Raw genomic sequence first — 13,769 nt, 5'->3', positions numbered from 1 at the left:
CCGCCCCGGCAGCGGGGGGTGCCACCGCTCCGCCGCCGGCAAGGCGGGCTCCGGCGGCGGCGCACCCCCGGAGAGGGGCTCCCGGCCTCGCTCTAGGCCCCTTGAAGCCCAGGCTTCCCCACCCGGGCAGCACGGACTCCCGGGGGGATTTCCCTGGATAGCCAGAAGTGCTGACGCAGTATTTACGCTCTCAACCACAACCTTAGGAAAGAGGTGCCCTGGGCAGAGGCAGGGGACTTGTGTAAGTTCTCGATATTGCTGTATTTGCTGCCCAACTACCCACTCCGAACACCTAGAGCCCTTTTCTGCTACAAGCTCTTAACAGCTAAAACAGTTACTGAATTCTGCAAAAATATTCCCACCGTCAGTAAAATGGAGATAACTGCCCAGCTTAAGTACTACAAGCACTTCGAATTTCCTTCCATGAACCAAATTAAAGTCAAYAGCATTTAAAAATAAGAAGTACATCTGCAAGGCTTTGGATTTCTAGAGCATGCAGGGATCTGAAGACCTGCTACAAACAAAAGCGAATTAATCCACACTGATCCAGTGAGATAACTATCACTCCCTATTTTATAGGCAGATATACACTATCAGACCAATTGCAAGATCAACAGCCAAATACAGGATAGAGAAATCCTGCCTTCAAAATCTGTTCATTAAGCTTCAGAATAGACTTTATAGGCAYGTTTGCCACATATGCAATGAAACATGTACTTCATAAAGATGCATAAAGGACATGAAGACTATTTYGAGCTTTATACAATCCAAGAAACCACGAAGTCTCTCTACTTCGCTTGCAACTAAGGACACATACAAAGCATGCCCTGCCAATTGCCAAGCCTGCAACAGATCCACTGCTGCTGACATCAGAGTGCACACAGGGGTGAATGGACTTTTTTTTTTCTTTTTTTTTTCTTTTTGGTTACTAAAATGTAGCCAGAAAAAAATGTAACTGACTTGAAACAACTGAGAAGAAGAAAAAAACACAGAATGTTTTCAGATCTATTTCATCACAGGGGAAGTCTCCATATTCTGAAAAATTCTACAGCCCTGTTTCATAAGGGAATAAATGTAGGCAGAGAGGTTATTATATAAGGATTATCTTTCAATATAGGTAATACTTTCCTAAACAATTTACAGCAGAAAATCATAGGCTACTCCATGAACAGAACCAAACGCATCAGCTCCCACTCCTGTGCTTTATGTAAATATATTCTAGATAGTATTTGTGAAGAATTTAAAAATAATGAAAAAATCAAAGGGAAAATGATTTGTTATGATCATAGAAACCACTATTCAAATTCCAGCATTATTTCTTTCTCTCCTTTATAAGTCCAAGTGTTAGGTTTACATTTTTGAATGAAATAAAACATTTCATTTCTATCTGTTAATACTAACTTTACAATCAAGACAATAGTATCATAAATAAGTGACTGATACATTCATAGATTTAATCAAGTTACAATAGGTTGTAGGTGTTTTTGTATGCCACAGTTATATTTGCAAAAACGCAAACAGTGTTTTAAGATTTACTGGGCGCACAACTGCAGCAAATCATCCAACAAATAGAACGTTCTTAATTGCTAATTTCCTCATGTATTCACTTAGCACACAAGAAAATTGGATTCAACTAAACCAGACACTTGCAGAAATATGTGTACACAAAAATTGTGAAGATGCAGGGAGAAAGACTTTTAATAAAGATGAAGAAGTTTGACAGAGTACCACAGTAGTTTCCACACTTCAAGACCAAAGTAATAGGCAATAACGCAAAGGCAATTTAGGATTTTCTCCATGCATCTCTCTAAAACATAAATATGGGGAGGGTTTTCTTTATTTTTATATGTAAAGGAATCAAATRCTCAGCAGAAACTCCCCCTGCTCCCCTCAGCTATTTCACAGACACAAGATTTTGAAGTTAGGGTAAGTAGCTCATCAAAATTAAATGCCTTTTCACATGAGAAAAGTTGCAATCATTTAATGTAAAATGTTTCTGAACTAATATAATTGGATACTTACTTGACTTTGATGGTAGTTTATTCTCATTTTGGCTAACGGATTTAAGCAAAAATTGAAATAAATCCATTGTTGAATGGCTGCACAGAGATTTTTATTGTTTGGCCTGGTTCAACTAATTCAAAAGTAATTTCTTAAAGTAGCACGATTTCTCTTGTGGTTAAAACTTGACTTTTTTATTTTAGCATAGTTTAAGTAATTCTGGAATAGGTTAATGCTAACGTAAACCAGCTCTATTTTTTTTGGGGGGGGGAGGGAAGGAAAAAAAAGAATTCTCATGTTTAGCCAAAAGTTGYTAAAATACTAAAATAGATTAGGCAGCTGCAGTTTTAATATGAATCGGTTGGGTTAGCTAGCATCAGAAGGCAAGTGTCACAACTTCCATAAGTTACTTTTTGATGTTCACTAACACATTATGCAACCATTAGCGATCTCGTTAGGATATCTTTGAGGATTACCTTTCCACAGCCTCAAAGACTGAAAAATAAAAAGAAAAGAAACAGATAGAGGGGAACTAGGTGCACAATGTCACAGGMCTGAGCTCAAACACTGGAGAAGAGAGAAGCACACTATAGCAGAGGCAGAAGAAGCACAAGAAAAAACAATGTGCACCAAAACATCATATTGCTCTTCAAATGGTGCTTCCTATGAAATTGCAGTCAAACATTTTAAAGGTCTACCCTCAAGCAGCTGAATAAAYATGTTACTTTCTTAGCAGGACTGTCAAGGAAGAAGGCTCATGCAAGTACTAGCATTTTTTACTGCAGTATTCCTTTCCCTCAGCTGCCACAGACAATAAGAACTGACGCAGGTACATACATGCATTATAATTCTAAATCACAAGTCAGTGCTGGGTGGCCAGGATCCTGCCCTCCCTTTTCCAGCAGCATGTTTCACTTAAAGTTACACAAATTGTATTTTGTTGAAGCCACAATCACTCTGCCTGAGAGATGAATAATACAAAATTATTAATAGCTTGGATACATAAAATGCTCTTAACCTGGGCAAAAAAAGCTTACCACAGAACAGCAGAAAGCAACACTGCCCATCTGATTTTGGCAAAGCACGTTCCTAAAGCCTCTCTCATTCGTGAAGCACCTCAGCTGGCTTTGGCGACTATCCTCGTCTTATTGCTCACAGCTACACCACAATCTTTCTCTTTCCTTCTGCCCCTAAGCAAGCTTCAACAAGYCAAGCTGATAGTGACCAAAGGTTATTATCCATCTTATGGCTCTTGCATAGCCTCTGTGGACTGTATCATCATCTTACCACAACAGCCTCAGATAAAGCATGAGCAACTTCTRTAAAAAGAAGAAATTCAAACTGAAAAGTACCTGCATTTTTAAGGTTTTTTCCTAGCCAATGAAGGAGTGCAGGGCCTGACCACACAAGGACTTAAAATCCTCTGCAGTATTAAGATGGAGCCCTTTGGAGCACAGTCTCATTTTTTTTCAACTTCCCTAAGGTATGTTCACAGCAGCATTGCTTTATGTTATTGCATAACTGATACAGATGAAAAATATATAAATTAAAATGTATTTATTTGTGTTGCAGTAAACATGAAAGAAATAGCAGTATTAAAGTCTGACAAGTTCATGTGAATGCTCTCCATTTAGCTCTTGTTTTAGAGCAACAGTCTGTTATGTTGGCTCCTCTACAGTTTAATGATTTCCTGTAAGAAATTTAAAATTAGAAGCCTCCAACAACTTGCCCATAAACTATTTTCAAGGTTCCTTTAATATCCACATCAAGGAGATACAGAAGGTTCATATGTTATCCATGTCAGTTCATTTCCTTCCCACTTAAAAATAAGCATATTGCAGGGAAATTCAGCAGGGTTTTTTTGTTGCATTCTTACAAACTTTTTTCACTATGTCCAGTTATAGTAATTAATAAAAAAGTCATTAACAAAAATATGAGCTAACATTTAAACYATGATAAAATGAAAACCACTGGTCTCATCTGAGAGGCCTAAGCTATATGCAATTGTTGCCTACAACTTAAAATAAATTATTTTTTCATTGATCATTTAGTTTGAATCTTCAACTATATTCATACTGATATTCATCTGTGTGAACATATCAATTTCACAAACTTCTCCTATTACACGAAGTACTTTACTTTTATATCCTGTCAATGCAAGATTGTTTGCATGTTTTCATTAAAACAGGCTTGTCATTTTCATCCATGCTAGAATTATTTTTCTACCAAAGCCATAGTTTTTAAATAGTACTTTTCACCTATTTCACCTCTCAAATTGTATCTTTTTGACTCAGAAACAATATAATAATTAGAGTAGTTATTCTAATTATAGCACATTCACAAAATGATTTGAGAGAGTCATGTAAAGGCAGAGCATCTGCAGACAGATATCCCTCCCATCTCAGTTCCTCAATTGGTCAAYAAAAGCACCCAAAAACACTAATCATCACCTTTCTAACAAAAAACAGCATCTATACTTATCTACCAATAACAGTTGTTATGTGAATGCTTTCTAGTTAATTTCAGATAMAAACGAGTCAGGTGAAACTAGAGTTGGTTCAGGCAAATCTAAAACTAACACAGTTTTTTTTAAAAAAAAAAAGAAAAAAAAGCAGCAGGGCAATTCTACTGCTTATGTAAACTCTAASAAAGGTACAGGTCCTAATTTGGTTGAAACATAAGTCTGTAAACACACAAAATCCCTCAAAACAAGTTTTCAGTTTCCAGATTACCCAAAGAATCAAAGATTATTAGAGTCCATGTGAGGCAAAAACAACACTGCTACTTCTTGTAGCAGCTTGGAGACAGAATGACTTTTTAGTCTTGAAACCGTGGTTTCAGAGACAAGCTTGGAAACGTTCACATGAACAAGCTCCACTAGCAGAGGTGAATTTCAGCAATTCACTCTTATCCAGAACTACTAATTTGACACTTGTATCTGGCTGGGATTTTTCTTAAGGGTTTCGGGGAGGTTTTTGTAATGTGTTCCAGAAAAATATCAGGCCCTAACAACATTCTATTGAAATTATACAATCATCTTTCTTTTAAGTTGTAAAATCTCTTCTATATGAACTTACTSAATATAGGAAACTTTGTCAATCAGCAGCTCTTTTGATCTCCACGGACAGTTTTCATAATAGAAGACTATGACTATATTTTTTTATACACATTTACCCATTATTAGGCTTGTCTGTATTCCCCATCCATTACAATGATACACAGATGTACAGACCCATTACACTCCATACGCTTTACATGGGAGTTGTTCGAATACTCAGATGCATCTTCAAAAGCTAAGATTACAGAAGACAGACTGAATGCTTTTGTCTAAACAACATACATTACCAGTTTGCTTTCAGACACAAACAGTATTTGTAAATGTTTTTTAAATGTTTCCCTACATAAAAAAGGCAAAAGAAAAGAGAAAGATATCAACAAAGATAAAAATATCCATCAGAACCTTTGCCAACAAGTACTGGAGTCAGATTTTCTAACATCTGCAAGTATTAATGAGCAATTGCATTAAAATAATTTATGGATGTGAACAAGACATCATTGAATGGGGATATATTGCTAATAAATTAGTAGTACAGCATAAGGGAGTAAATTTCTAAAATGATAYGAAGATACCTTATAAAAGTATTTGGAAATTTGGCCAATGATTTAAGATAACAGACTTTTATTAGTAGGTGTCTACTAACTGTATATTTCTTTAAATGGACATCTACTATTGCAACATTAAACACATACATTGAATTAAGGACTACACCAAGTGTCTAATAAGAATGCTTTTAAGAAGAAAACATGCACTTACAATAGAAGGCCAGTGAGTTGCTCAATATATAAAGATATTAAAACATGCAATACTAATAAATAACAAAAGCTGCCATATCTAAATGTTATTTCTACCTAGAGATTGAATCACTTTAGCTATCAAGATTATTCCCCAGGCTCTATCAGAATGAATCACAGACTGAATATGCAATAATTTATTCCAGAGAGGGTTTCTACCACATCCTTCTTTCTTAAGAGATGTTTTATTACTTCCTCTTGAGAATTCACACTATTCTTCTGTCTASCAAAAAATGGCAAGACAGTAAAAGGTGCATCCTGGCTAGTTTTTCAAGATACAGTAACCTTTCAAAAAGCTTACGCCCCTTGTCACAACATTGTCTTGAAAACTGTATTTACCTTATATATAATTATTGCTTGTATTTTGAGATATTCGATTAGATGCTTTATTTCAAAGCAAAATAAAGAACATCAGAAGTTTCAAGAATTACCAGTTTCCTGGTACTATTGATATTTTTTTTTCCTTCATAAACTGCATAGCTGCCTTTATTTGTTGCCTCCTGATAGGCCTCCAACTCTTAARTTTTCTAAACCATCTCTGTAGTAAATAACTGAGGTGAATAGCCTGTCTCTTGGGGGAGGCTAACTGCCAACATAAACCAGCTGTCTTTCTCAAATGAAAAAAAAAAAAAAAACAACAACAACAAAAAAACCCTCAATCTTGGAAAATAAAAAATTGAAGCCATTGATAAGTAAAAACAAAAGGAAGAAGAAGACAAAGCAATCTTTCACATTTTCACATTCCTTCCTTCCCACTCCTCGCTTCTTTCTGCGGGCAAAGGACAAACTACATCCTCCCACAAAGTGAGAGAGCAGCAGCCGCTACACCTCTGCAGGTCTTAAAAGCAGTCCCCAAAGGGAAATGGAAGGAAGCTCCGCCCCATATAAATTAAAAAATAAAATAAAAAGGGAACAAACTGTAAGTCGTAGTAACAATCCTAAGCTAGCTAAACAAGCCCAAATAAAACTTGAGAGAAGGAAAAAATATCTCCTAGCATAGTTACAGGTCTAGCTTTTTTTTTTTTTTTTTAATCCTTAGTTGTGACAAAAAGCTCGATAAACGTCGCAGATTTAACTCAGAACAGGAGTTTTCTTCGGGAGCACGGGTCAGCGCAGTCCAGCCTGAGCCGTCCTGACTCAGAGGGCTTTCCAAACCCGCCCCAAGCAGCGCAGATCTCAGCCTCGCACCGCCGCGAGTCCGTCCGGGACCAAAACACCCCGATTGCCTCAGCCTAAAAACCTGCCATCCGCGGCAGGAAACCGGCCCCGCGTGGCCCGAGCGTTGTGTGCAAGCCCCACGCGGAGAGCGAATTAGGAAGAAAAAAAACACGCCTCGAAACAGCTACTGAGATACTGACAAAATACAGCGCCGTTTCCACGGGCAGGGCTGCGGGGTAAATTCTCCCCGGGGAAGGGAAAAAAAAAAAGAAAAAAAAAAGAGAAAGAAAGAAAGGAAAAAAAGAAAGAAAAGAAAAAAAGGCGGCTTTTTACCACAGGGCAGCCAAGGCGGGAGAGACCCCGGCGGCAGGCCCGAGTAACGCTCACCTGGGAGACGCCTCAGGGCGGGCGTGAGCGGCCACCGCGGACGCCGTGAATATTAACGTCGCCACGCGCGCGCGGCTCCGCGCGTGACGGGGGCGGTTGGCGCCGCGAGCCGGGGAAGAGGGACAGCCCCCCCCCCTCCAATGGCGGCCCGGGCACGAACAGCCCCCAGGCCGCAGCTGCAGCCTCCCCCGAAAGCGGGGAGAGAGCCGCGGAGCCGCCCGGTCGCCACACGTCGCGCCCGGTCGCCGCCACCTGAGATCGCCTCTTTCTCCCGCCATTTCGTCYCCCCCCCCCCCCGCGATATATCCCCACAATTCCTCATTCCCCGCGGTTCCCTTCCCCTCACACACACAAACATCCCTCTGCGCACCGACGCCCTCCCCGCGCTCCCCTCGCTCTCACGCCGCTTCCGCGGGCGCGCAGGGCGGCGCGGGGAGGAGGAGCGGGCGGGGGGCGGACGGACGGACCGGGGCCGGGGGGGAGGAGGGGGGAAGGCGGCTCCGCACACCCAAGATGGCGGCGGTGGAGCTGGAGTGGGTGCCCGAGACGCTCTATAACACGGCGATCTCGGCCGTGGTGGATAGTTACGGGCGGGCGCGGCGCCGCGACATCCGCTCCCTGCCCGAGAATATCCAGTTCGACGTGTACTACAAGGTAGGGGGAGGCGGCGGCCGAGCCGGGCCTGGGCAGAGATGGAAGGCGCAGCGGGAGGGGAGTCCTGCGCCCGGGCGGCCCTAGGCCGCTCCTCCAGGCTCCCCCCGAAGCAGCGGGCCCTGCGGGGCGGCCGCTGCCGAGGGGGCCCGCGGCACGGCGGAGCGAGGGCCGGCGACGCTGCGGAGGCTCCGGAGCGGGGAGGCCGGGCCGGGGCCCTGCGGTGGCTGGGGTGGAGCGGCCGGGGGCTGCGAGGGGGGCGCGGGCCTTGGGGGCGGCGGGAAGGCACCTCGGCGGCGGCGCTGGGCAGGCTGCGACCGAGCTAGTTGTGCTGGGGGGATTTTTCCGCCTTTTTGTTGTTTTTCTCTATTTTTGGAGGGTTTTTTTTTTTCCCTTTATTTTCTTGCTTTTTGCCGTGGCCGCCTTTGAAGATCTGCTGGGAACCAGATGGAAAGAGTTGAGGCCCTTTAAATGATGTCGTTTATTACACTTAAAGCGTTTTCTGGTGGACAGGCTGTTTCTAGTTCTGCTGCTCCCTTTTAAAATACCGGAGTTAAAGGGACACTACGATGGTCMGTTAATTTCTATTGTGCACTAAATAGGCATTCCACATCTGATGAAAGTGAGTGTTTCATCGGGAGAGAAACAACGTGGAAAAGCTAAGATGGGTGATAGCCTTGCCTTTCCTGTGGCAGTAAATTTCCTAAAATCTAGGAGGTGCTACATGAAGAAATTGTTCAGGTGAATTTTTATGAACCAGAGGTAGTGGCCATCGTGTATGGCCACAGTAATAATATTAGTACAGTAATACAGCAATAGTATTTAGAGGGAAGGTTGATCCTCCCTAGAGTCAGAGAAATTGCATCTATRAAGTTGAAGTAGGCAAGTACATTTCTTCTGTGCTAGATATTGTCTGCCTTACGTATGGGGAAACGTGGAAAATCCTCTCTACCACACGTGAGCGTGCTTACAGAAAACGCTTGGAGTATGGCAATTTTCAGGTAAACACTAAAGGTGCGACACTGACAATGCACATGGACGTATTTTAACTGTTAATAGATATGACCTTTGACAAGTGACTTCTTTGACTCTTTCTGTCCTGATGTTTATTCAGATGAAAGGATGATACTCCAGGACTTCTGTAAAAGCATAGAAAGAAAATTCCTTCTACTCATAGAAATGTTGAAATACATATTACTCACAAAGGTTTGAAAACCATAGATGAGCTTGAGAGATCACCGACTTATCCTTTCATTAATACTCTTCAATATTGCATTGAATCATTCATTTCAAGTTGTTCCATAATGTAAAAAGGAACCACCAATATATCTGGCTTCTGAAGAGATTTTTCTAATCTGTTCCTTCTGCTTGTGTATAATGGTATGTTGTTTTGTTCAGGTGATGATAATGAACATGCAAAGTATCTGTCTTCAAAAATAATGTACTAATCATTAGCTGGTATAACTTTTGTTAGTGACAGTATTTTTATTGGCTTTCCTATTATTTTTGTGTTTTGTAACAAAAATCAACTTTGAGAATCTGAAATGTGTAAGGTATGTTTATATTCTTCTTAAAGTTGATTTTTCTACCAATTGCCCACATACAGAATAAATTAGGTTACTACTGTGTAGTGAGTGATTTGCTATTGCTGTCAATGGTAGGGTGGTCTTCCATATCTTCATTGAGGGGGAGGAGTTATACTTTTTTTGTTGTTGTTTTTTTTCCCTCTATGTAAGGAACTTGTCGTCTTTAGTAGCTGTGTTCAAATTAGCTTACGTAGCAATGTAACTAAGCCTTGGCCAGAATGTAGAAAGAAACTCCTCAGGCCTTGCTAAATGGAGTACTATAGGCAGAYACATCTACCTGCAATGAATACCTTGAAGAATCATACTCAGATTGTAAATCTTTTAGAACAGTGCTTGCATCTTTAATATACATCTATACAACACTCAGTAACTAGTTCTTGATTCTCATATCCAGATAGCTACAGCAATACAATTGACATAGTTGAATCATGCTGGAATGAGGATTTTGCAGAGGTGTTATGATGAACTGGAGAGACTTCTTTTATGTTGGTGCTTATTTTAGTGTTTAATTCTAAACATAATTGCCAAGATTTTCAAAATGATGCAGATACTAGATCACCAACCTAAAATTATGTTTATAGTCAGTACATCGTGACAATCAAGTTCTTTAAAGCAGAAGTAGAATTTCCAAAATCACTAAGTCTTTTAAAGAAGACAAACCGAAAGACTTCAGAGTTCTTTGTTCTGACTACATATTCATGATTGTTGCTGCTATGTTGAGAGGTTGTCAGTTAGCTGTTAGTATCATACAGAATAGTACTTATTCTTTAAGTATGGTTGAGGAAAGGTGGTATGTAATGGAAGATTCATATGAATGTACTTGCATTTGAATTTTGAGCAAGAAGATTTTCTTTCTGTGAGTATTAAAAGAAATAAAAATATTACCAGTCTCTTGCCTCTAACTTGCAAGTAGTGTTTTGTTATCTGGGTGTTATTCACAGTCTGTGATACTGGAGAAATCGGYGCACACAGTGCAAAGAATAAAAGACAGCATTGGTCAGATTTATTTTGATATACAGTATGAATGTTAATAGTTTGTAATTATATAAAACTTTTTATTCATCAGTGTGATTACTTGAACTTAAGCTATGCAATCTAAGACTGAAAAATGTTACCAGCCTACACAGTTTACCAACCTATTCACATTGACTGAGAAGACACAGGTGGGATAAAATAACTACCCCAACAGTGGAAATAGCTGGTTTCTCATAACAATAGCCCCTTGGTTAAAAGGGAGGAAAGTATTCACAGAATGTCTTGACTCTTTTCCTCACGGTACCCTCTATTGCAGTGGTTGGCTCTGTTATAATATATTGTCTTTATTTACCATTCCATAATGAATCCAATCAATTTTAATTCTACATATTCTAGATTTGTTAACTTTTAGGGCATGTTTTATGAACTTGTGCATTCCTGGTCTTCAATGGGAAGTCAAACCTGGGACTGCTAGTCTGAGTGTTATTTATTGTGGATTTGGTAACAWCAGGGTTGTGCTGCAAAGTAAAAGAAGCAGACAAATTCTTAATACTAGGAATATTTATCCTTCTGTAGAATTCCTAAACAATAATTGAAGCTGAAAGAGGTAGTATCAACTAATCGTGACTGTGGTAAAACAACAAACCTGTCCAGCAGTGTATTTTGTTCAAATGGCATTTGACTTTTCCTGGCAACCATTATGAAAATAAGAGATGGCACAGGAAATTCCAAAATCTATAGTTTTGCTAAGGAATATGTAAATGTCTATTAATCCTACCTGTCTTTAGAAGAGCTTAATAACTGATATTGTTACATTTGTACTTTTTTGGAAGCAGGTGTTACTTGTATTTTGATTTGTTTCTTTTATGCCTTTGCCAGATTTATGTGTATCCTACTTGAATTGTTTTCTAGTAAAACTAGTTAAGTCCTCACTGGGTCTGTTGAGGAAGAGAGATAGAGAGGCTATTCTTTTTTAGCCAGAGAAAGAAATATGTTGAATCTTGGGAAACAGAGGGCATGTTGACAGGTGGGTGATATTTGCAAATGCCATTTTTTGTGACAACTAGAAAAAAAAATAAGTCCTCACAAAGCAAGAAAATGGGAGACTCTCTAATAAAGGACTTCAGGCTGTGGTTTGTGGAGGGGAAGGTAGTCCTCTGAGGAAGGGAGTTCCTCTAAAGAATCTAGTTTCTGTTGTCAGAAATAAGATATTGAACTATGTAATTCAATAACTGTCCAGTTAGGATATCTTATGTAGAAGTTCTGCTTTCTACTTCTGCCCCCTACCCCTCAGCTTTAAATTCTGGGGTGTGTGCAGCTTTAAATTCTAGTATGTGTGATTATCTCATGTCTTCGGTTTCTCTACTGTATTTGATAGGATGCTTCTTTGTTACTTTTACTTTTAATGTTCTCTTTCCTAAGTTTTTTGTTAGCTATATAGCAGGAGGCTGATGAGTGTAATCCTTGGATTTATATTGGGTAACAGAGTTTCAGCCAGTGTTTATTTTGCTCTTGGAACGTCTCTTCTGGATTGTAATTTTTTTTTTCTTTTCTTGCATTGATTTTTCTTTAAAATCGTTTGGGTCCACTGTTCTTTGAAGAGTTTCTGATGAGATCAGTAACAACTGGAGATGACATGAATCTGTTTCAAACAGTCAGCGCTGACCTATAGCTTTTAGCAATTGCACTATACTAACTTTTTTGGAGGGGGAGGCATTTACAATTTTCAGGCAAAAGCAAAACTCATGATATAATTGTGCTTTCTTTAGATAAAATGGTAGATAAAACTTCCAGAGTGCTTATACCTTGATGTGAATCCAAAAATCTGATCTTGAGTTTGGTTTCCAACATCTATACAGTGAGTGTGGCTGCAATATTGTCTCCTCGCTGTATTCTGCTAATCCAAAAAAAGAATGAGCATGGCTATTTAAAGCTCTAGTATCACGTCTAGCTATTTTATTAAGAAAGCAAAATGAATAAACAGAAATTTGCTGACACTGTTCACAACAAGCAATGTAATATTCATTCTCTGCATTGCAGTAGAGACTGCTTTTACTGATTAAGAGTGATTAAAAACATTTTTTTCCATAAGATTAGATTAAATCTAATTTGTCTCAAGGGTTCTGCCCCTTGGTACTTGACAAAGGAGGAAAGGGTAGACTACCTATGATATGAATTGTAGCTGCTCTTCAATTTGAGGTTGTCTGGCCAGAGGAAAATGAATAAGGTCATAAGCAAGCACTTTATCATATGAAGGATGCAAGAATCCAGAGTTAGTGGGTAATATTTTATAGGACTTTTGCTGTGACTGATTAGTGCAACTTCACAAAAAAACTTAATGCTGCTGTATCTGGGGGCATCAGAAATTAATTGTGTATGTGGGAAACAATCATGATTTCTGCACATGTGTGCAAACATACAACCATTCTGGTTAGGCTTGTGGAATAGTGCATGCAGATAGGACCTCCTTTTAAATTAGTGCTTTCCAGTGAAGGAGAGATAACACTCTGAGTTTTTTTCAGTGATTATTACTTTTGTATTAATGTGTGCCATATTTCTGTCTAAATTCGACTAGAATCAAGCCATCTCACCCTGTTACTTCTTCATCTGCTGTTGTGAAACTTACTGCTTTTTGTCTATGCTTACCTTTGTTTTGATGTATTAAGTAGTTCAAGGTTTTTTTTGAACTTGTAACTATGAGGCATATTTCTAATCCTGACATGCTCTGGCTTCTCTAGTTTTTCTGTGCTCTTGTTGAATGTAAGACATTAAAATTTGAAGCATAATTCTCGTAGTGAGATCATATCATCAACAGAGATGTTCCAACACCTCTGAATAGGTGAGATCCCTAACACCTCTAATAGGTAGAGAAAATCAGGTTTCCCTGTTTTCCTGTTTGTTTTCAGGCTGCACAGGGGATCAGGGGTGTGTGTGTGACTTTACTTGCTTTTTTTGAGATTCAGGCTTTTGTATCCCTTGTGCTGGATTCTGKATAGATGCAGAACAAAAAGGCATTCCTGCAGTTGCTGATGAGGTTGAGAAGGGTGAGGGAGTGGAGAGGTGTGGAGAAGTGTGCTGCTATGTGTATAAAGCAGTAGATTACAAAAGTTATCTGTGAAATTAGGCTTATTCAGTAAAGTGGTGTGTGGGTGGTGTTTT

At 39.6% G+C, this 13,769-nt stretch overlaps 1 protein-coding gene across 2 annotated transcripts in view; it reads left to right on the top strand.

The window, feature by feature from the left end:
- Nucleotides 1-7,887: 7,887 nt before the first annotated feature.
- Nucleotides 7,888-13,769, top strand: part of APPBP2 (amyloid beta precursor protein binding protein 2) — a 22,370-nt gene continuing 16,488 nt past the window's right edge. Inside the window, exon 1 of one of the 2 annotated variants that reach the window (XM_085302930.1) lies at nt 7,888-8,052. In XM_085302930.1, coding sequence (XP_085159056.1) covers nt 7,912-8,052 — 141 coding nt within the window. In that variant the 5' untranslated portion in view covers nt 7,888-7,911. Of the gene's footprint in view, nt 8,053-8,570; nt 8,791-13,769 lie in introns of those variants that run through there. The other variant, XM_085302931.1, reaches the window with a different exon arrangement.

The sequence above is a fragment of the Rhea americana genome, unplaced genomic scaffold (assembly GCF_003343005.1).
Source record: "Rhea americana isolate MKP2758 unplaced genomic scaffold, rheAme1 scaffold_194, whole genome shotgun sequence".
In the NCBI taxonomy this organism is placed as follows: Eukaryota; Metazoa; Chordata; class Aves; order Rheiformes; family Rheidae; genus Rhea; species Rhea americana.
Note: the sequence above shows the minus strand (reverse complement) of the source record. Positions and strands in the feature narration are given on the sequence as shown.